Source organism: Sminthopsis crassicaudata, chromosome 3 (assembly GCF_048593235.1).
Source record: "Sminthopsis crassicaudata isolate SCR6 chromosome 3, ASM4859323v1, whole genome shotgun sequence".
Lineage (NCBI taxonomy): Eukaryota > Metazoa > Chordata > Mammalia > Dasyuromorphia > Dasyuridae > Sminthopsis > Sminthopsis crassicaudata.
The window spans coordinates 54,274,152-54,297,030 of record NC_133619.1 but is presented as its reverse complement, the minus strand read 5'-3'; the positions used below and the strand labels follow the sequence as shown (position 1 = coordinate 54,297,030).

At 37.1% G+C, this 22,879-nt stretch overlaps 1 protein-coding gene across 5 annotated transcripts in view; it reads right to left on the bottom strand.

Moving 5' to 3' along the window:
- The window catches only part of COL4A4 (collagen type IV alpha 4 chain), a 138,665-nt gene that overhangs the window by 55,175 nt on the left and 60,611 nt on the right, over positions 1-22,879 (bottom strand). For all 5 annotated transcript variants that reach the window (XM_074298563.1, XM_074298564.1, XM_074298565.1 and 2 more), the window contains 8 exons: positions 21,695-21,858; positions 14,456-14,528; positions 11,820-11,926; positions 7,312-7,495; positions 5,534-5,602; positions 1,590-1,697; positions 935-1,153; positions 8-166 (listed from right to left, as the gene is read on the bottom strand). In XM_074298563.1, coding sequence (XP_074154664.1) covers positions 8-166; positions 935-1,153; positions 1,590-1,697; positions 5,534-5,602; positions 7,312-7,495; positions 11,820-11,926; positions 14,456-14,528; positions 21,695-21,858 — 1,083 coding nt within the window. The remainder of the gene's footprint in view (positions 1-7; positions 167-934; positions 1,154-1,589; positions 1,698-5,533; positions 5,603-7,311; positions 7,496-11,819; positions 11,927-14,455; positions 14,529-21,694; positions 21,859-22,879) is intronic.

The following is a 22,879-nucleotide window of genomic DNA, read 5'->3' as shown; positions in this document are numbered from 1 at the left end:
CACTTACCTGGAATGCCTGGTGATCCAGGGAGTCCAGGTTGCCCTGGCAACCCTGGAGAGCCTCGGCATCCATGGCCTGGCAAACCTGGGTTACCAGGAGGTCCAGCATTCCCTTTTCTGCCTTGAACTCCTTTAATGCCTGGGAATCCTGGAACACCAGTTGCCCCTGAAATGAAACAATGCTTCCCATTACATAAAACTCTTCATATTAATGAATATCAAAATACTATATGCCCAAAGCTGCTGTTACTTTTCTACTCCCTAATATGTGGCTTTGGGAAATTACCTGTCTGAGTCTCAACCTACTCCTCCACAAAACAGGGGTCATAATACCAGTAATTTCTAACTCACAGGGTTGTGCTACAAATGAGATAATGTATGCAAAAAATAATACCAGCCTTTGTCCTGTGCTTGATGTATGTATTGAGTGAAAAATAATTGTTCTCAGACTTTATCCCTATCTTTCAGGAGCTATAAAAGGCAAGGCTTTTGTCTTATTTCACTTTGTATTAGACCTTCTCTACAGTCTTGCTACATCTTGTCACCTCCCCATTACCACTGTCCCAGGCCTTCTTCCTTCTCTGAGCACTCTTTCTTTTCAAGTAGTCTTTCTCATTTAGAATAGAAATTCTCCAAGGGCAGGGATTGTCTTAATTTTGTTTGTCCAAAGTTTAGTAAAGTATCTGGCACATGGAAAGCACTTAATAAATGCTTTATCTAATCAAATCTATTTTAAAGTCATTTATCTATAGAGGCAAATTTAGAAAACTGTTGAGTATTACTACATCTCTCTACGAATAAGCTGTCCTGGCAAAAGTTATAATCAATAAATTACTCAAATCTATAGATTATCCAATATGTTGAGGGACAAATGTCCTCTTATGCTCAAAAATCCCCCCATTACCACCACCACCACTAGAAAAACATTATGTACCTGTAGCTCCAGGAAATCCTGGATCCCCTCTGAGTCCTTTAAGCCCAGGCAATCCTGGAGGGCCCATCTTTCCTGGAAGCCCTGGTGGTCCATAAACAGAATCCCCTGGCATTCCTTTTTGGCCATTGATGCCTGGTAACCCTGGAGGTCCTGGAGGTCCAATAGGGGCTGACCCCTTTATACCTTCAGGACCTGACTCTCCAGGGTCACCTCGAAGACCTATTTAATAAAAGTGTTACATAGTAATACATGATAAATTAACATATTATGATAAAAATAAAGATCCTTCAAAATGGTTTGCATTTTCTGAAAATGTACACTTGTGCATTAGATGATGTTTTTCTCTTCAATATATTCAGGCAAGGAAGTTATTTTGCTTTCTAGTAAGAATTATATTTCTCTGTTCTGTTTCATCCTCTGCTGACAACTCCCTGGATGATTTTTTAAAATCTTAAATGAACAAAGAATTCTTTTCACATTTACTATTTCATATAGAAAGAATTTTAGTAAGTATGTCCCTAATCTAATCTAGCAGAAACTAACACAGAGTCAGTATTTCATATAATTTAAAGAACCCTAATATGTTAAAATTTGCTTTCACATAGTTATTGATCTATATTCCCAAAGAAAGAAAGAAAAAAACTTTTTCACTTACCAGGTGGTCCTGGTATTCCTGATATTCCTGATTTGCCTTGTTGGCCTTTCTGTCCATCAAATCCAGGTTTCCCAGCTTCACCTGGGGGCCCTGGAAATCCCTTCGGACCTAAAGAAAAACCAGCAATGAACACCAAGTCTTTCTAAGAAAAAAAGAAAGCTCCAGAGTAAACACTAGGAACTCTTTTTTCCTACATACAATATTATATGCTAGTACATAATAAGACTTTTATTTCTAGAGATTAAAAGTTTTGGCTAATTTTTCCTATCATTTTTTATTAGAGGCATCAAACGAGATTATTGGGAAATGTTTATCAAAATAAATAAAAATACAACACAACTGAGATATTGGTAAATTGTAGCTTTCTAAGTCGATACTTATATCGACTATATAATATAAGTATATTATACTTATAGCCCACAAGGATCCTGCCTATTTGAAATCAACACCATTAGGCTAGAGGTATACATGTTTTCCCAGTGAATGACCTTTGATAAAACCATATAACAAAGAACCCAAATTCAGTGCCTTTATTAAAGATCTCACTATATGAAACCCTTCATCACATCTTCCTATGCACAGTCTTCAGCTTAAATAAAATATGCCTTTCCCTTCCAGAGCATCTCCCTTATGAGAGGGAAAAAAGGGAGTTGGCGGCAGGTATTTTATTGATTGGGGAAACATCTGTGAAGGGTAAATCTGTCTAGGAAACTGATGTCAAACTTCTTTAGTGAATCAGAACATCCTCAAATCCCCTGCTGGCAGGGATTGTGCTTTGTGCATGTTGTGATTAATGATGGGCAACTATCTCTACCAAAAATGGATTGTAAATTCTGCCTTATGCTTTGAGTAGGGAGAGGCTCAAGGAAGAACAACCACCACCACAAAAAAATCAATTGCTGTTCATTTCACTCAGGGATAAGCTCCCACAAAGATGGTTGTTTTTGTTTTCATTTCATCATAATAGAAGTGCCCCAGCTCCATGTTTACATGACAACCCAGTAATCAGTTAGAAAATGAAAAATTTGGGCAGTCATTCGAGAAATTGTGTTGTCTACAGGACACTAAACAATTGGTGTGATCAGTCTTTTCAGAGATTGAATGGGCTATTTGTTTTAGAACTACCCGGGTATGGCCTGAGAATCAAAGAGCAGAGCAATATGGCGTCAACCTTTCCATTTCCTTTCAGTATCTGTCTACAGTAAGAAAGGCCAGATTCAAGGGCTATATTAGTGTCTATAGAAAGAAAAAAAAAATTTGGGAGGTCTGACTAATTTTAGGAAGAAACATACAGACAAACAAAAACAAATTCAAGAGATAAATTTATGTCTGTATCCTATAGACTTGGCAATCTCACTTCCATGGCATCAACTGACAGCTTTTTCCAGGTAACTATGAAATCTCTACTTCTAAGGCTCTTTCCTCATAATTAGACCTTTATCATCATTTCAAATAGGTGGTACAGTGGGCATAGTGTTGGATTGGAATCTGGAAGATCCATGACTCTGAATTCTGCCCTACACACTTATTACTATTGTATTTCTCTCTACCTCAGTGTCCCCATGTGTAAAATGGAGATAATGATGGCTTTCTCAAAGGATTATTGTGCATAATAAATGAGATAACATATGTAAACACTTTACTATATAAATGCTAGCTCCTCATAGGACCTAGAAAGATACCTCAAAGGCAGCATGAACTAATCAAACACATTAGATTTTTCTTTAAATTTATGTTTCCTTCTGATTTCATTGATGACAGGAACTTTTTTTAAAAGCAGGCCTGTGGTTTGTATTGTATAGAAGAACACCCATTGAGGAAATTGCTTTAATTGATACTGATCTGTACCCCTTCTAGAATTTATAATCTTGGAGGGTTGCTAGGGGAACCAAGAGATTAAATGACCTTCCTGAGGTCACAAAGCTATTATATGCAAGAGGTGGGCTTGTGAACTCAAATCTTCCTGGCATTAAGGTCATGTTTCTATCTACTATCTCATGTTCTATTCATTATGTGCCACTAGTTGCCCTGGGATTAGAGAGTCATTTCTAGGTCCTGTGTCTTTTGACAGCTAGTATTTTAGTCAGTCTTTTATTCTCTCACATTTCTTCTATCTGCTGTATCCCATTGCCTTTCAGGCCCTTAATAAATGTTAGCACTGACTCGATGGAAAGAAGAAAAAAAAATCACTTCAATTGAATCATGACCTCACTAATCAACAAGCATTTGTTAAATGCATATTATATACCAAGCACTGAAGGATATAAAGGTCAATCCAAGTATCTTTCTTTATGGCTGCATTTTTTTTAACAGCTTTAGTAGCAGGATTAAGCTCTTAGCAAACCAGGATATCAAAAATCTATTTATAAATTAGGGCAGCTGGATGGCACAGTAAATAGAGTACCAGATCTGGAGACAGGAGGACCTGACTTAACTTATCAGCTGTGTGATCCTGGACAAGTCATAATTCTTTTGCCTCAGTTTCCTCATCTGTAAAATGAGCTAGAGAAGAAAATTACGAATCACTCCAGTATCTTTGCCAAGAAAATCCCAAATAGGATCGTGGAGAGTTAGACATATCTGAAAGTGACTGAACAGTAACACTTATAAATTTATAGAAAATGAACAGCTATCTTGACATTCTCAAGTCATAGGGACAATCATTGAGTCCGTAGAGAGAGGTGGTCACTATTGTGAAGAGAATTTAATCCAACATTTTTTTCATAGGATCACAGATTTAGACTTGGAGGAAGTATTAGAAGCCATCTTGTCAAACCCCCTTTTGAGGAAACAGATAGAGATGTTCTATGACTATGCAAAGTCACATAGCTATATGGTATCAGAAGAGGGATTCCAATATGAGTCTGTCAGGTTCTCAGTATGATTCTATAAGCCCTGTACCAAAAAGCCTCCCTTTGGAACTGCTGCACAATAACCCTGTATATTCTCATTGTTTGGGACTTGGTTCCTGTCAAAATACTATTAGGGGATGCCTTATTTTCCAGAGCTAAGGCTCAGCTAGCAAGCTGTTCCCTGAGCTTAGCATAACAACAATCCTTTGTGCTCACCCTTTGGATGAACAAATCCCCACAGCAAAATCCCAAAACTGTTTCACATAATTATTGTGTTGCTTCAGGATGAACCAGATGAGCCCTGAGCTCAGAGATGTACCTACCATCTAGTCATATAATCTTGCTATGAATCAAACCTTTCACTTTGTCTCTGTTAGCCCTCATTGTCAGGGCTACAGCTACCTGCATAGCCATTGATATAAGTATTGAGATTTGCCCACACTAAAGCAGGTCCCCCAACTTGAGGGATGAGACAATGGCGTATATGTCAAGGAGTTTCCCTCTTTGCTTGCAAGCTTTTTCCCTCACTATAGAAAATTAGCTTCTGTTTAGTCTCTGCACAATTGTTGCCTACTCTATTTGTTCAGTTCTTGGCTCTATATACCAAGAAGTTCAATCCAGTTGACATTTCTTCTTATTATTTTTTAAATCCTTGTTGGGAACATGGATATTAATGAGTGATATGCTGATAAATGTTTAACAAACAGCACTCCAAAAAAAATTTTTAAGTAGACTTAACAGATTACTCTGTCTTATTTGTTTACTTTATATTATTAACATTTCCCCATCACTTTCTTAAGTCTACAGAACCAACAAAACAATAAAAGAATCCTTGATTTACAGCATTTGCCAATTTCACAAAATTTAATAACTGGATCTCTGGAGCCAGTATCAGCTGGCTTCAGGATGCCACTGATGGATACTGGTGCCCATTTTAAAGATTCCAAAAATACATTCCCTATTGCCTTTCCAGGAGCTTAGATATAGCCATAAGTTGTTTGGATAGTTGCTAAGCTGTTTAAAGTTGGCCATTTATTTTCCTTATTTTTATGTCAGGAAGATGAGATGGTTGCTTCCAAGTGATGTACTTACCTGGAGCACCTGGAATCCCTGGAGCTCCAGGGCTCCCTGGATAGGGGGAAGGACAAGGATAGGTGTCACCTGCAGGGAAAGAAAGCAGACATTTTCAAATACTGGGTGTTTGGGAAAAAATCCAAGTGGCTCTGTTGTTGAAATATTAAAGTTGATGTCAGTGAATGACTGAAATTCTTTCATGTATAGCCAGGCTACATGGGAAGCCGAGGGGGAAAATAATTCCAGATTTGAAAGGAACCTTCAACTTGCTTAAGTGGTTTGGGGGCAGAGTCTTTGACACTGAGTTCGAGAACATGCTGGCTAGAAATCTGATTTTTCATGATCAAAACATTTACAGGCTCACTAGGGAAAGGTTAGAAGTGTTTTATGACAAGCAGTATGAAATATTTCTCTCCTTCCCTGGAGCCTATAAATATTCTTTTAAGGAATACATGTGTTTATAATAACAGATATTTAATATAGCATCATCCAAAGCTCTGATAAGATGTGGTGTGTTTTAGAAGGAGTTCTGGATTAGCAGTCCAGAGACTTGAATTCTCATACCAGTTCTGATACTAGCTAACTGTGGGATTTCCATCTGGTCATTTTTATTTTCTCCGTATGCAAAAGGAGTTTGGAATACATAATTTCTATGTTACCCTTTCAGCTTTGATATTCACAGAATCACAGATTTGGAACTAGACCTTATGTCGATTAAGTCCAACATCCCATTTTACAGATAAGGAAAGATAAGGCCAGGAAAAGTTAAGTGATTGTTTAAATTCATAGAGAAAACAAGGGGCAAGGTTGGAATTCTAACCAAGGTTCTCTGATTTCAAATCCAATGCTCTCTCCAACTAAATTGAAATTAGTATGACATGCTGATTCTGGAATCAATGATCTTTCCATCACAGTAAAAATTATACAATATGATGGAGTAAAGTCAAGATATTTTACAGTATGGGGATAAAGAAAATATAAGATGCCAAATTTGGGTGGCTTCCAGATCTTTATTCCTTAGCACTTTAGCTTATAGCAAGCTTTTGCAAATATAAGTAAATTCCAATAAAAAAATTATCCCCTGAAAACTTGGAAGGGGAAGAATGAGAATTTTAAAAAATAATAATAATACAAATAATAAAATGAAAAACAATAATATCTGTAGAAAAGTTCTCTTTTTCTAACCCCTACCTTAATGTTTCCAATATTTTGATCCAAAGGTCTGAGATCACTTCAGCACTAATCTTTGGAATTTACATAAATGACAAAGTCTATATTGAAATGGCCTTGTTTTTTCACCATTAGAAGGTCTCTGAATGACTTCCTGGATGATAGTCAGATAAATTTCAGATTAAATATTACAATCTGTGATTAGAATACCCAGGAATATCTCAAAGAATTATATAGATGATAGAAAAATGTTCTGAAATCTCAGATTTTCTTTAATTTTAAAATATTCAGGTTATTTAGGTAAAAAAAAATAATGAAAAAAAAAAGCCATTTGGATCTATCAAACAAGACCACACACACACAAAAAAAAAAAAAAAACACACATACACACACACACAAAAAAAAAAAACTGGTTGTTTTTTTTTTCAAATTTGTCCTATAAATTGGTTGTGATTTCTTGTTTTCATTGTTGATTATTATTATGCCATAACATTCTTGAATGTCTTTTTTGGAACTTTAATTCTAAACCTCTGCTTGTCACTACTCCTGGAATGACTCAGTTCTTTGGGGAATAAGGTCACCCATCAGCTTTTTACTTTTTTCCATATGTCAATATTTAAATTTACCTTTCTGACCCTTGGAACCTGCTGCTCCCTTCACACCAGGGTGACCAGGGCTCCCTGGTCCACCTCTCACCCCTTCTGGGCCAGGAAATCCCAGTCCTGGAGGCCCCATTGGTCCCATTCTCCCAGGAGATCCTGGTGCTCCAGGAGATCCTTCTGCACCTGGAATTGCTCCGCCACGACTGCCCTGGGAATATTTCCATCATGAGTCAGTTCAATCACTTTTTTGGTAATGTCCCAATTAGTTAAAAAATACTTATTACATAAATTTGCATCTTGTTTTAATTTAATCAGAACAATTTTCTGCGCAACTGTATTCAAGTCCAATATTCAAAGTCTGGCTGTATGAAAGACTAAAATTGTCTCTAAACCATCAGTTTAATCACATCTGGTTTAGGAGAAAGGATAACTCAGTTGACAACTGGTTTTCATCAGCTCATTTTGAAATAAATTAAAGTTGAATAATGACTGCCAGAGGACTTTATTATTGATTTGTAATAATATTTTAGTTTAACTATTAAATTGATAATACCATCTTATATATTTATACTTTATGGTTTTGAGATCATGTTCCCATCAATTGTCCCAGTAATATTAGGTTAGGCATTGATATTCCTACTTTACAGATTTGGAAATTGAGATTTCACCTCATATTCATCAAATTGGCAAAGATGATTCTTTTAAAAATGGATACAGACTATGGACTGTTGGAGAGGTTGTGGGAAGCAGATCCAGTAACACAATGTTTGTGAAGTTGTAAAATGTTCCACCCTTTCTGAAAATCAAACCAATATTATGAGAGAAGCCATTAAACTATTCGTACTCAGCTGTTGAACCTATAATATCCTCAAAGAGGGCACTATTCTTAAGATTTCACAGAAATGTCAAGGCATATATTCAAATCACTTAATCCACCATTAGGAGGCTTTTAAATTATTTTCTAGGTGATAGGTAAGTTTCAGATGAAATACTAGTTATTTATGATTATAATACCCAGAGATATCTCAAAGAACCATATAAAAGAGAGAATAGCATCCTGAAACTTCAGAAAGAAAGTTATATATAACAAAATATTCAAAGTATTGCTCTTTGTGGCAGTGAATACTGGAAAGAAATTAAGTGACTACTGCCTGGAAGGGTATCTGAACAGATTATACAGTTGCATATGAATGTAATGGAAAATGGTGATGTCATAGGAAATTGTGAATATAAGAATTCAGAAAAACATAGGAAGATTTAACTAAAGTTATAGAGATTAAAGAAAACATAGCTGAGAGAACAATATAAATGACTGTAAAAACATAAATTATAATACTCAAGAGTAGCATAATGGGCAATTTCAGTCCTAGAAAAACAATAAATATATTTTCTCCCTTACAGTAAAAAAGTAGAAGCTATAGATATAAAATACAGCATATGCCATTAGATCAACTTGCTGTGCTGTTTGGCTTTTCTTTGTTATAAGAAAGGGCATAATGGCAGTCAGGGAAGTGATGTTGTTAAAGAGATTGTTTAAAAGTTATTAAAAAATAAAAAAGTAACAATAAAACCATTTTCTTCAGTTTTCAGTGTCTTCCTATTGTCTCTAGGGTAAAATAGCAACTATTCACCTGGACCATTAAAACCCTTCACAGTCTGGCTCCATCTCTCCTTCTGTAATGGATCCCTTTTTCAGTCCACCTAAATTTGTCAACCGAATTATCTCATAAATCATGAAAGCCTTCTATAGAATCCCCTATGTAAAATAATCCCTGTAGAAATTGTTCTTTAAAATCCTTTCAAATCCTTTTGAGTTGAAGACTCAAAAGACTACATCAGGTCAAACTTGTCAAATTTGAAATCCATCCATAAACAGGCAATAATAACAAAGAAAGCTTTTTTACTTTTCATTTTATTCTGACTAAGGTATGGATATTTCATTTTCATCCCCAAATAATACATGGCCCTATGGGCATATATCCCGGATATCTAGGGACCAGAATATAGAAGGGATCCCTAACAATATATTGCTGAACAAATATTCAGGGAGGTCTCTGCTATTAACTTGCCCCTATAATATATTTCACAAAGAACCATAAGGAAAAAAAAGCCCTTCTATTCCATAATCATCTTTTTTTTTAAACCTAGAGGCAGTTAAGTGTCAGAACTGATAGAGTGCTAAGCATGGAGTCAGGAAAACTTGAGTTCAAATACATCTTCAGACATTTTCTTGCTGTGTCATCCTGGGCAAGAAGTCACTAAACTGTCTGTTTTAGTTTCCCTGAACTGTAAAATGGGAATAATGATAACATTCACCTTTTAGGGTTTTTATGAGAATGAAATGAAATAATAATTGTAAAAAAGTGCCTGCTTATTTCTTTTTTTTTTAAAGGAACAGTATGAAATAATGTTATGACTAACAGTTATCCCCATGGCCTATGTTCTATATTTAATCATTAAAACATTTGGAAAAATGAGCAAATATTCCAAAATTTTTCTCTTTCACTTATTAAAGTCTCAGCAATCTTCTTCTAAGAAAGGTGTTCTTAACCTGGAGTCTGTGATCTTGGTTTTTAACAATATTTTGATAAATGAATTTGAATGTAATGGATTTCCTTTGTAATAACTTGCATTTCATTTTATGCATCTGAAAACCTAATTCTGAGAAGGAATCCATGGCTTTTACTAGACTGCCTAAAGGATCCAGAACACAAAAAAAAGGCTAAGATACCCACACTAAGGCAATCACTTGGGGAGAAAAAAAGCCAAAACACCCAGTAAAGGAAAGCCCTGATCCTCACACAGATGGAGACTGGTGAATTATCTGGAAAGCCAAAGGTTGCTTCTCAACTTTGAGGACAAAATAGAGGCATGTGTTAATGAGTAAATGTATATTTACATCATTCTAACTTTGTGTAATTCAATATTGAAGGCACCTTTCCATAAAATCATATTGCTATGGTGAAATGATCTTTCCTCCCTTTCCTCTACTGAGCAAAACAAAGGCAAAATCCTAACTCTTGGGAGAGTCTTTCTGATAGGAAGAGCCTATGTATGAATAAGAATTAACATGCTTGCTCTGTTTTTTAATTAAGGAAAAGAGGGTTTTTTTTTTCCTTTTCAATTAAATTAGTATCTCCCAAAGTACAAAAAAAGTATATATTTCTACCAATCATTAAGATAAATCGATTTCTTGTTGAGTATTTTGTCAGTGAACACTAGTACGTAATACTTTCAATATGATCTAATAATCATATGAGTTTAATTAGGAAAGCATTTGTATGACAGTAAGCAAATACATGTGTATATTTATTTATGCCTTGCTCCTATTAATATGCCCCAAGAATTTCTGGTCCTTCATTCAGGGTCTTTCTCTATATCTTATATAGAACCATTGGGCACTTAATCATGCCTCAAAATATTCTTCCAATAAATTTGGTGTCAGATAGACATTTTGTGCCTGGGTTATCTCGTTTTTCTGATGTGACTGACTTGTGACAAACCCATTAGTTTAGAAAGCATTGACTACTAAACGTTGGGGGGGAATAATCTACTCACTCCTGTTTCTAAACATCTACAGTTTTCCAGTTATTTCACATCAGAATTTTTCATGTTTTCTATATGAAGATAAACTAGACTCCTTGCTTTTCTAGAACTCAACATTCCATCTCCTTTCTTCATCCTTTGAAAAAGGGTTATCCATCACACTTGGTGTCCCATTCTTTCCCGACTTCTTTCTCTTAGAATCCTTAGCTTCCCACAAGTTTCAATTGAGGCATCTAAATGAAATCTTTTTTGATCTCCCTAGACCATGTTCACTCAGTCCCATTAGCTTTGTATTTATTTGTCTTATATGTTATATCTCCAAGTAGAATGTAAGCTCTTTGAAGGTAGGAATTATTTTATGTTTTAGTCTTTATGTGATGCCCAGTACTAACAGAATAGATACTCGATATAAAATGTTTGTTGAAATGAATTTTTAATTGAATTTTTTCTACCATCAAATACAGAAATTCCAAGCAATTTTCATATTTTCCACCCACATTCTTTTGCCTGTTCCTCACTATAACTAAAGACAAGCCTTTGTAAGTTAGTTGACTAGTATTTGGGATTCTGTTTATATCCATGGAAAACAGTGACAGTTGCTTCCAGGGATTGAACCCATGACCTTGACTTCATTCACGTCATTTGCCAACAAAATGGGCTAAGCAGCCACAAGCTACAGTCAATGAAAGCTTTGTGGATGAAAGGGCCACACAGGGGAATGAATACAAGGGCAATTCTGCTGAGAAAGTGGGCAGTAAAGACTGTTATAAATGAATTGCCAGTCATGGTTTCAAACCATTTCTCATTTAGTGATTTATTTGAAAATTATGCATCCTTATATAATGATGAATTGAAAAATCACCCTCATAGGTTTACAACATATGAACTTACATTATTTATTTACTATTCAGCAAACTACCAAGAAGAAAGTTCGCTTGTGATCATGTAAGCTAAGAAAATAAAGTAATGGAAAAAGTTTCACATACTGGGAGACCTGGCTCGCCTCTTTTTCCATACAGTCCATTCTGACCAGGAACGCCTTCCTGCCCTGGATATCCAGGAGGCCCATCATGACCTTTTTCTCCTTTTCTTCCTAGGAAAAGAAACAAAGAATACTCCAACCCTTAAATTAGTAATGAGCAAAATGAAAAACAGAAGAACAAGAAGTCTGTTATAATTTTTTTCCCTCATTTGACTTAAGTTCTACATTTTCTTCTGCCAAAACAAACCTTTATCAGTTTGAGACCCATAGCATGGAACATTGGGATTTTTAGAAATCTTACCTGAACTAGTTACTAAGTCAAAAAAGCATTGCTAATTATCAGTGTATCAAGACAACTGTGAAATTGTGGCAAGAACAATCATTTAGAGACTTCGACGTAAATTCCCATATTGGAACTGAGAACTCTATGACTTTAAAAAAGCCAAATCTCTCTGGACTGCAGTTCCCTCATGGTAAATTAGGGATAGTAATCTTCTGCTACCTACCTCACATCATGAACTGAATTAGATGCTATCAATTGGATATTACATAGGGATATTATTACTTGTTTTTCTTCTTTATGGTCTGATATTGAGATCTAAATCTCAGCAAACTGATTTAGTTTTTTCTAGTCCCTTTTAACCCTTTCCTCCACCAGCTAATTTACCTATACTCTATCTTGTTCCCTCCAAGAATCCCATGTCCACATTTTGACCCTTGGTCGTAGGCGCTATAACCCTACACTACAATGACCCACTCAACTCTACCTGTCCTTCTCAGGTAATGTTTCCAAACTAAACTCCATTCTCCTTTCCCCCTTTTCTGTCAAATTTTTTCTCCATTTATTGGTCCCTTTTGGAAAACAAAATCTTGAATTCATTCACTCTAAGTTCAATGGTTTTCCCCCCTCTTTCAAGGACAACTGGGATTTAATAGGGGATGCGTAAAGGTACAATGGTATAACCCAAAGAAATGAATTTCTAATGATATACTTTCACATATCATAGCAGAGATATGAGATTGAAACAAAAGAATGGTAAAGACAGATATAGGCAGATACATATAACTCTCTGGCCATAAGTAAAGCTGGTAAAGAAATATTATTTGGTCTGGGTGATAGGGGGAAAGTCTATACTCTATTCAAAGCTTCTTAAACTGTGGATCATGACCTCATATGGAATCATGCAACTGAATATGAAAGTCATGAAATTATGATTATTACCAGGAGATATTTGATCTGTATACCCATTTTGTATACCTGCAAACCTGGGATCATGTTAAAATGTCTTAAATGAAAAAGGGTCATGAGTGAAAAAAGGTTAGGAAGTCTTGGTCCATATAACCTATTCCCATCTTTTTTAAGGTATCTTAGAATGCGGCAAGGACTCTCCAAAGAAGAAGGGCACAAATAAAGGATCATAGAAAAAACCAATAAGGATAAAATGGAAGAAGAGACAGTAAGAAAGGTTAGGGAATGATCGGAGAAATGTGAAATCAGCCGAAGGAAAGGATGGGCTTTGGAGGAGTAAATGCCTTTTGTTGAAAGAAAAGAAAGGACAACCCAGGAGCAAAAAAGCAAGGGACAGGGTTAATCAGGCCTAGGCTAAACATTTCAGCTCCAGGGAAAAACAGTGCCTTGAAGAAGCAGAAACAGGGACCCCCAACAAGCTTGCCCCACTAAACCAAGAGGAAACTTCATCCTCACAAAGGAAAAACACATTCTCCACAAATTCTGGCATTAATGAATGGGTAAGACTTCGTTTGTTTCCAACACTGTGGGCACTATAGAAAAATTATGGGACTTGGGGTCACATGGTCTTGATTTGAATCCTACCTCAGTCTTGCCAGCTAGGTGATATGGTGATTAACTTCTCTTCTTAAAGACTCCAACTTAATAATTATATTAAAGAAATATTATATTTATGTATAACATAAAAAATTATATTAACTAAATATAATTCTTTGTATAAGTTTGTATATGGTACACACCTATACATGTATACATATACTTTACAAGGCTGTTTTAATGATGAAATGAGATAATGTAGGTAAAGTACTTAAAATATATAAATGTGAGCTTATTGTTACATATATATCTATGATATGGATTATATCTTTCATATTATAAAGTAGAAAGTATTCCTATCTCCTGACCCCAGCTTTAAAATGTTTTCCTGTCACACTTAATAAATGCCAGGCATGGAAAAGGAAACTTTCCATCAATCTCCAGTTCAGCAAAATGAGGATCCAAATGCTGAACAAATATTTATTTTGGCTAGTGAAAGAACTGAGTTGGGAGAACTCACCCTATACCCAAAGATTGTGAGGAAGCCAGTATTTAGTTTTAGAGATCTCGACTATCCTAATTACTATGAAAAGTTATTTATAGCCATAAGGGAGCCCTAGGAGATGAAGAACAGAAAGAGGTTTTGATAGTTTCCTTATAACAGCACCCCCCCCCATGAAAGTCATCATTGTCCATAAGCATGTGTTGAAGACTTCCTCAGCAGATGGAGCTGTGCTAAAGTTTGACTTATCCATGAAAGGAATGAAGGTGCAGATGAATCATACAAAATTTGAAAGGTGGTTGATTCATGCATTATTTTCAAAGTGATAGAAAGTGTTTAAAAATGGATTTACCTTTGATTCTTGCTATAACCATATCACCCTTTTCTCCTTTAGGACCAGTTAGCCCCGAGGTACCAGGTATTCCCTTTTGAGAAAAAGAAAAAGTGAATTTATAGATAAAAAGCAAACAATGGCTTCCATTGGTGCTTCAGACAGAGTTAACACCCAGTCAAAAAAGCAACAAATGATTATTAAGTGCTTATTATTAAATATCTGTGCTAAGCACTGGGGATTCAAAAACAAAAAAAGAAAAGTCTCAGCCCTGGAGGAGCTTTCATTCTATAGGGCTTATAACATAGAAATAAGTAGGTTTTGGGGAAAAGAAATCAATTCCATCTTGAATGTGTTAAGTTTGAAATACCTGTGGATGTCATCTTAGAAATATAGAATGTTGGTGATACAGAAATAGGAGAGAGAGAGAATAGAGTTTGAAGGTAATCTGCATAGAAATGTGAATGGAAACCCATGGAAGCCAATAAAATCATTGATAAAAGGGTGTGAAGAGAAAAGAGAAGATAACTTAGGACAGAATCTTGGGGTATATCCATAGTTAGGGGGTAGGATATGGGTCATGAATCAGCAAAAAAGTCAAGCAGGAGGAAAAACAGAAAGGGAGCAGAGTCATGAAAACCCAAGAAAGAACATCCTGGGGGAAAAAAGGTTCAATTGCATCAAACATTACCAGGAGGTCAAGGATGAGGAATGAAAAAAGGTCATTAGTGATTAAAAATCACTGGTAATTTTGGAGAGAGTAACTTCATTTAAGTGATGACATAGGAAACCAGATTTCAAGGGATTGGGAAATGAGTAAGAGGAGAATTGTAGGCATAATGTAGATACCTTCTTCTAGAAGTTTGGCTGAAGAAACTTAGAGATCCAGAAAGATAGTCTGAAGTGGGGCAAGGTATAGTAAAAGATTGCTAAAAACAGAGGAGATCTAGGCCTGCTTATAGACTGCAGCAAAGGAACCATTGGACAAGGAGAGATTAATGGAGTGGAGGAGTGAAAAGAGGAAATAGCATGGGATGGGATCCAGAATATCAGCCTAAAAATTGGCAGAGACTGGAGTAACACAGAAGAGAATGGGGAATTATACTTTGGGGTTTCGAGATGTATGGTACCGGAGAAGAGGAAGCACATAAAATTGAGTCTGTTTTCTTTGTAAAATAAGAAGCTGATTACTCTACTGATAGCGTAGGGGTAGGGGGATCTGAAAGGAGAGAGAGAACAGTTACCAAAGACAACTTGAAAGGAAATCAATTAGGGAAGAATCACAGGATTTCCTCATTACATTAAGGACCCAGTTGAGATTAGATTACATGAATTGGTGACTTCTTTAGCACCAATCAAAAGTAAGTGTGGAATTGTGGAAGAGGCAGGAGGATAATCCATGATCAGAGTGTGGCAAGGCATTGTGTCAATAGGGCAAAGGGACAAGGAATCCAAAACACTGCAAAACTAGAGTGTTAACTATAGTCAAAATTGGGAATAGGAGAAAGCTGGCATAACGTTGAAGTATGGAGGGACTACATGGTACAATGAAAAAAAAAAGTGAGAGTTTAGGAAGAATGAGGCAAAGGGAGAAATGGAGTGACAGAAGGTTATAATCAGAATTTTCTTGATCATGGAACTCCCTCTAGAGGCTCACTAGGGTGACAACATCCCCAATCTCATTCTTCAGTATTATTTCACTTATCTAGAGATTGGCTTTCTAGAAATTTCTAACATTTTAACCTCACTCTAATCGTGTCCCTTAGATCTCAACAACTCCCATGGGTTCAATGATCACCTCTGTGCAGATCACTCTCAAATCTAAACAACCAGCACCTACTTATCCCTTAAACTCTTGTACTGAATCTCCCAATGCCAATATAACAGAAATCACCTCAAACTCAACATGTGCCCATCAGTTAGTTGAGATCTCTCTCCTAAGTCTTGCCATCCTCTCGACTATCTTTTCAAAACTTTCTTTTTCACAGAACTTCCCTTCGTTGTTCGCTGGGTTAAAGTTAAACTAGATTGCTAATTGTGAATTCACAGAGGCTCTTCCTTCATGTCAGAGGAGGACATCCTTCAAGGCTCAGCACAGAAGCCACACTCTCTACAAACTCTTCCTTAATTTCCTCCAGAAGAAAGTATTCTCTCTTTTCTTAATTTCCAATTGCTTTAGATCTGGATTAAGCAACCAACCAATCAGCAAGTATCTATTAAGTATCTACTATATGCAAGGTACAAATAAGCAGTAAACATTTAATGAGAGACAAAAGGAGAGAAGGAGGGAAGGAGGGAAGGAAGGAAGGAAGGAGGGAAGGAAGGAAGGAAGGAAGGAAGGAAGGAAGGAAGGAAGGAAGGAAGGAAGGAAGGAAGGAAGGAAGGAAGGAAGGAAGGAAGGAAGGAAGGAAGGAAGGAAGGAAGGAAGGAAGGAAGGAAGGAAGGAAGGAAGGAGGGAGGGAGGGAGGGAGGGAGGGAGGGAGGGAAGGAAGGAAGGAAGGAGGGAGGGAAGGAAGGAGGGAAGGAAGGAAGGAAGGAAGGAAGGAAGGAAGGAGGGAGGGAGGGAAGGAAGGAAGGAAGGAAGGAAGGAAGGAAGGAAGGAAGGAAGGAAGGAGGGAGGGAGGGAAGGAAGGAAGGAAGGAGGGAAGGAAGGAAGGAAGGAAGGAGGGAAGGAAGGAAGGAAGGAGGGAAGGAAGGAAGGAAGGAAGGAGGGAAGGAAGGAAGGAAGGAGGGAAGGAAGGAGGGAAGGAAGGAAGGAAGGAAGGAAGGAAGGAAGGAAGGAAGGAAGGAAGGAAGGAAGGAAGGAAGGAAGGAAGGAAGGAAGGAAGGAAGGAAGGAAGGAAGGAAGGAAGGAAGGAAGGAAGGAAGGAAGGAGGGAAGGAAGGAAGGAAGGAGGGAAGGAAGGAGGGAAGGAAGGAAGGGAGGGAGGGAAGGAAGGGAGGAAGGAAGGAAGGAAGGAAGGAAGGAAGGAAGGAAGGAAGGAAGGAAGGAAGGAAGGAAGGAAGGAAGGAAGGAAGGAAGGAGAGAGGGAGAGAGGGAGGGAGGGAGGGAGGGAAGGAAGGAAGGAAGGAAGGAAGGAAGGAAGGAAGGAAGGAAGGAAGGAAGGAAGGAGAGAGGGAGGGAGGGAGGGAGGGAAGGAAGGAAGGAAGGAAGGAAGGAAGGAAGGAAGGAAGGAAGGAAGGAAGGAAGGAAGGAAGGAAGGAAGGAAGGAAGGAAGGAAGGAGGGAGGAGGGAGGGAGGAAGGAAGGAAGGAAGGAAGGAAGGAAGGAAGGAAGGAAGGAAGGAAGGAAGGAAGGAAGGAAGGAAGGAAGGAAGGAAGGAAGGAAGGAAGGAAGGAAGGAAGGAAGGAAGGAAGGAAGGAAGGAAGAGAAGGAAGGAAGGAAGGAAGAGAAGGAGGGAAGGAAGGAAGGAAGAGAAGGAGGGAAGAGAAGGAGGGAGAAAGGAAATATAGAGCTGTCTATAGGTTGCCATTGACAGTAACAAAAAGTGACAGCTGACAATCTGTCAATGAAAGAGGAGAAAAAGAAAAACTATAAAAGGTATGCAAACATACCAACTATAGAGTAGCCTGGAGCAAACAGCTCTATATTATCCCCTGAGGATAGCATATTATAAGCATAATAACAGACATGTATAATGATGAATTTCAGTTACAAATAAAAGGTTAAATAATTTTATATCTTCTGTTTCAAAGAGCAGGAAGATAGTAAAGTGGAATATATGCTGTACTCATCCCATGGAGTTCATTTCATCCATGTGTATAAGCCCATGTCCTCCCCCACCCTTGCAGTTTTGAATAAGGGTCTGGACCTATGATTTTATTGGTATAGGGAGCTTCCAGTTGAGGAAGATCCTTCTACCAAGGTAATTTGGCTGGTGGATACCCTGCCTATAAGTTAAAGTCTTACAGAATTGCCTAGAGTATTGAGAGATTTATTGATTCATCCAAAGCCAGCAGCCAGCCAGTATGTGCAGAGATAAAAGTGATAGTCTTCTTAACTTCAAGATCAGCTCTCTATTCTTACACCAAGCTGCCTCTCTACTTTGGGAAGCCAAGTCAACTCAATACTCCTAGAAAAGGTGTATAAATCCATTCCCAATGGTTCTACTCACTATTTCTATAATTACCAAGCCATAATATCCCTCCATGGCCACTCCCTTATATGTGTTGTTTCGTTGTATTAAAATTTATGCTCTTTGATAGAAATGACTCTCGTAATTTTATTTATGACCACTTAAAACAGTACTTGGCAAAGAGTAAGGGCTTAATACTCTTCCTATGATAGAAAGAGTGCTTTAATGCAGAATAAGAAGCCCCATATCAATTTCTCTAAGTAAGTCAGTGAGATTAAATGATGTTGTACTATCCTTCAAACTCTGACACTGACACCGTAATCTTCCTGATTATAAGTCTCAATTGCTTCTTCTGTATAAATGGAAGGTTATATGGCATTATACAAAAAGCAATTTACTAAAGGAATCTTGATGTCTTAAAAGAACAAATACAATTCCAAGTGCTGAATAGCATTATGGAGTCACAAAATCTCTGAGTTGGAAGGAAATTTAGGCCATCTAGTCTGACCTAAACCCTAAAACAAAATCCCTCTCCAATTTAATGGACAAGGCTTTATTCAGTCTTTGAAAACATCCAAAGAGGAAGAACGTACCATCTCTCAAGATGACCACTTTAGGAAAACTTTAATTATAAAGAAGCTTTTCCATTTAGCTAGTCAATTTCATCTTATCCACCCATTGATTCTTCTTTGTAGGATCAAATAGAATAAGATGTAATCATCTTTTCCCATGATGACCCTTCCAAAGGAATCATGTTTTCCTGAGTCTCATCTTTTCCAAGTTAAACACTCCCAGATCCTTCGATGGATCCACATGAATCCAACATTCTGAATCATGATGGTTATCTTTCTCTTGGAGCCCTCTAGCTTAGTTGGAAGGAAAGCCTAATTCTAAAAGCTAATATGAATTGGGTTTTTTTTTAAAGAGGTCAGGTCATAGACTTCTTAATTTGCAATAAAGATACATTTTGATTATGAAATAAAAACTAAATCAGGAATACTCCATGGACAGTAAGACCATAAATCTTTTATGGATGCGGAAGTACTGTTCATTTCTCTGCAACCTGAAGTCCAATAAGGATATGGATTAGGAGCATAAATGAAATTTGAGCATGGAATAGGGAGGCCCCACATGGTATGGAATAAGGGTTTTTAACCTTTTAATCAATTAAATCAATTTAATCAATCCTAGAATTGATTCACATATTCTCAAGGGATCTATGGATATATTTCAATGAGAAAAAAAAATGCCTTTTCATTTTCACTAATATCTCACTGAAATTTAGCACCTTCTTTAAAGTTTTTTTTAAAAAACTATTCTGGGGGCAGCTAGGTGGCACAGTGGATAGAGCACCAGCCCTGAATTCAGAAGGACCTGAGTTCAAATCTGGTCTCAAACACTTAACACTTCCTAGCTGTGTGACCCTGGGCAAGTCATTTAACCCCAGCCTCGGGGGGGGGGGGGGAACCATTATTCTGGGAAGAGATCCATTAGTTTCACCAGATGTCCAAAGGGGTCCATGACACATACAAAAAAGCTTAACAATCCTTATTGTAGATAAAAATTGATGGTCTTGGAGCTAGGAGACCTAGGTTTGGACACTAGCTTCAACACTTATTAATTATATAACTGGGCAAGTTGCTTAACCAACATGTGCCTCTATTTCCTTCTCTGCAAAATGGGAATGGCAAAAAACCCTGCATTTCACAGTGTTGCTGTAAGGGAAAGTCCTTTATAAACCCTAAAACATGATAAAAATGTGAGTTAGCAAGGTAGAGAGTCTCACTTTTTTGTGGATTGTGGGGGAGACTAGATCTTCCTATCTCACTCAATCTAGAAATATAGAGGTCACTCTTGGCCCCAATACCACAGCTATTCATCATTGAAGCCTGCTCTGCTTCCAGCCTGAGCCATTACAGCTCTTCTTGAATAGATCAGTGGCCCTCTGCTCCTGGGATTTCACCATATTAGTGAAAGATTTAGTCACTGAACTCAGAACTCAAGAGATACATCAATTTTATAGCCTCTATGGTGATCCAGTATGGAATGTCACTCATTATAATTTCTTCTACACTAGTAGACTTTAAACTTTAAAACTTTAAAAGGAGCAGGGAACTAGGCCTGACAGCAAGACTCAGATTGTGGATCTCTAAGGTAAGCCTTAGAGAATTACAGAAGGAACCTAAGTTATTCAATGGAGAGACACACCCTAGGAAAGTCTCAATGTCATAAAGGTATTAAATGAAGAGGGATGACTTTTATAAAAGTGTGGGAAACGTCCCATTATCTGTCAGGTTATTTGGTTTCCCACTTCGGAAAAACAGTTTCTGATTGCCAGGATGGGAGTAACCAGAAAAAACAATTATAAAAATTCTTAGGCAGCTAGGTGGTGCAGTGGATAGAACACAAGCCCTGAAGTCAGGAGGACCTGAGTTCAAATCTCTTTTCATTCAGGTAAACTTCCTAGCTGTGTGACCCTGTGCAGGTCACTTAACCCCAATTGCCTCAGGGGGAAAAAACTCTTAGTGACATTTACTTTCTTACCTTAAAGCACCAAGACTTTGGGGACATTCTATATAATAATAGAAAATTGCTTAAGATTTGCAAGGGTCTTTGTTGATTATATCATTTGAGGCTATCAAAAGCCCTGCTCAGTAGGCACTTTAAGACATTATTATCCCCAACTAACAGAGGAGAAAACTGAGTCTCAGAAAAGTTAATTAGCTTGTCTGCAGTCACAGAGTTGGTAAGTATAAGAAAGAAAAAGAATTTGTATCCAAGTCTGTCTGACTCTAAATCCTGCTTTCCTGTGCCAGTGTAAGGGACCTCTCACTAAGTGCTTTGTGTCATGTAATATTCCATGTGATTCTCTTTGTATATGCTTGAGACATGATGGCAGGCACCTCACTGAGATAAAACAGCTTTAGTTTAATCAGCTGGGGTCACATTCATTTAGATCTCTAGCTAGACTAAACACATTAGACATGGGAACATATTGTGACACATTAGAGGGGAAAAAATTATCTGTGATAACTATACCTGTTTGAATTAATAATCTCTCCAAACCCTTAATGCTGATAAACAGTCTCAGTGTGGCACCATGCAGATTTGAAGGAAGTACATTCAACCTGGGTTTCTTTAAAATGAGATGCATGATCTATATTATAATTGGTAAGAATTACTCACTGGAGGTCCTGGGGATCCTTGAGCACCAGGAGAGCCTGGGTCACCTTTTTCTCCCACTCTCCCAGGTAGACCCACTTCTCCTTTCCTACCCTGAAGACCATGTGGCCCTGGAGAACCAGGAAGGCCCAGGGGACCTGGGTAACATGAACACAGCCCTTCATTTCCTATTTAAAACAAACAAATAAAACTTAGATTTAATTATGGAATAAAACATTGAAAGGACTTAACAATAATGAAATAACTAGAGCTCAAAAAGCACTTTGAAATATATATACAGAAATTGAGAGAAAAAAAATTTTAAATAATACAAGTGAGAAATCAGAAGGGAACTTGTAAGAAAGAGCTATTTACATTCCAAGAGAGGATTCACCAAGGTGCTCTAGAGGTAGTCATTTAAGACAGAAGGCATGTAAATAGTTTTGCAATGTTTTGAAGCAGCTATAAGAAAAAAAGAAAAGGAGAAGAAAGAAAGATACACTAAGGGAAAACTGAAAAAAAGATGAGGAAATTTAAGACAATAATCAGATTGTGCAAGTAGAATTATATGTAAAAATGGAAAGAATGGAAGAAGTAGATACTACTTGAATTTCACTTTCATCCAAGCTGGTTAAAGGAAAACAGGAAATACATATATATTATATAAATGAGATATCCATTATTTGTGTGTATATATATATATATATGTATTATATGCACATATAATACATATATATACAAATAGTTTGATGTAGAAATATATTGAACTCAACAGGGATACAGATAGGAATAAGAAAAAGAAAAAAAGGAATTGTAAGATGAAAAATAGATTCAAGGAAAGATGAGATGAGTCATGAGGGAAAACAATCTTAAAATTGAAGAGGAAAGAGTGAAGAAAAGGTTAAATGACAAGGAAAGAAACAGTAACAATTTACAATAAACACAGAAGGAGGACCATAAAAGAACAGAATGAAGCAAAAGAAATCATCAACTACATAACTGTAAATGTTTGTTGTTCAGTTGTTTCAGCCATGTCCAACTATTTATGATCCCATTTGGAATTTTCTTGACATAGTGAAGAGGTTTGCCATTTCCTTCTACAACTCATTTTACAGATGAGATAAACAGGGTTAAGAGACTAGCCCATGCTCACACAGCTTGTAAATGTCTGGGACCAGATTTGAACTCAGGACATTGAGTCTTTCTGGG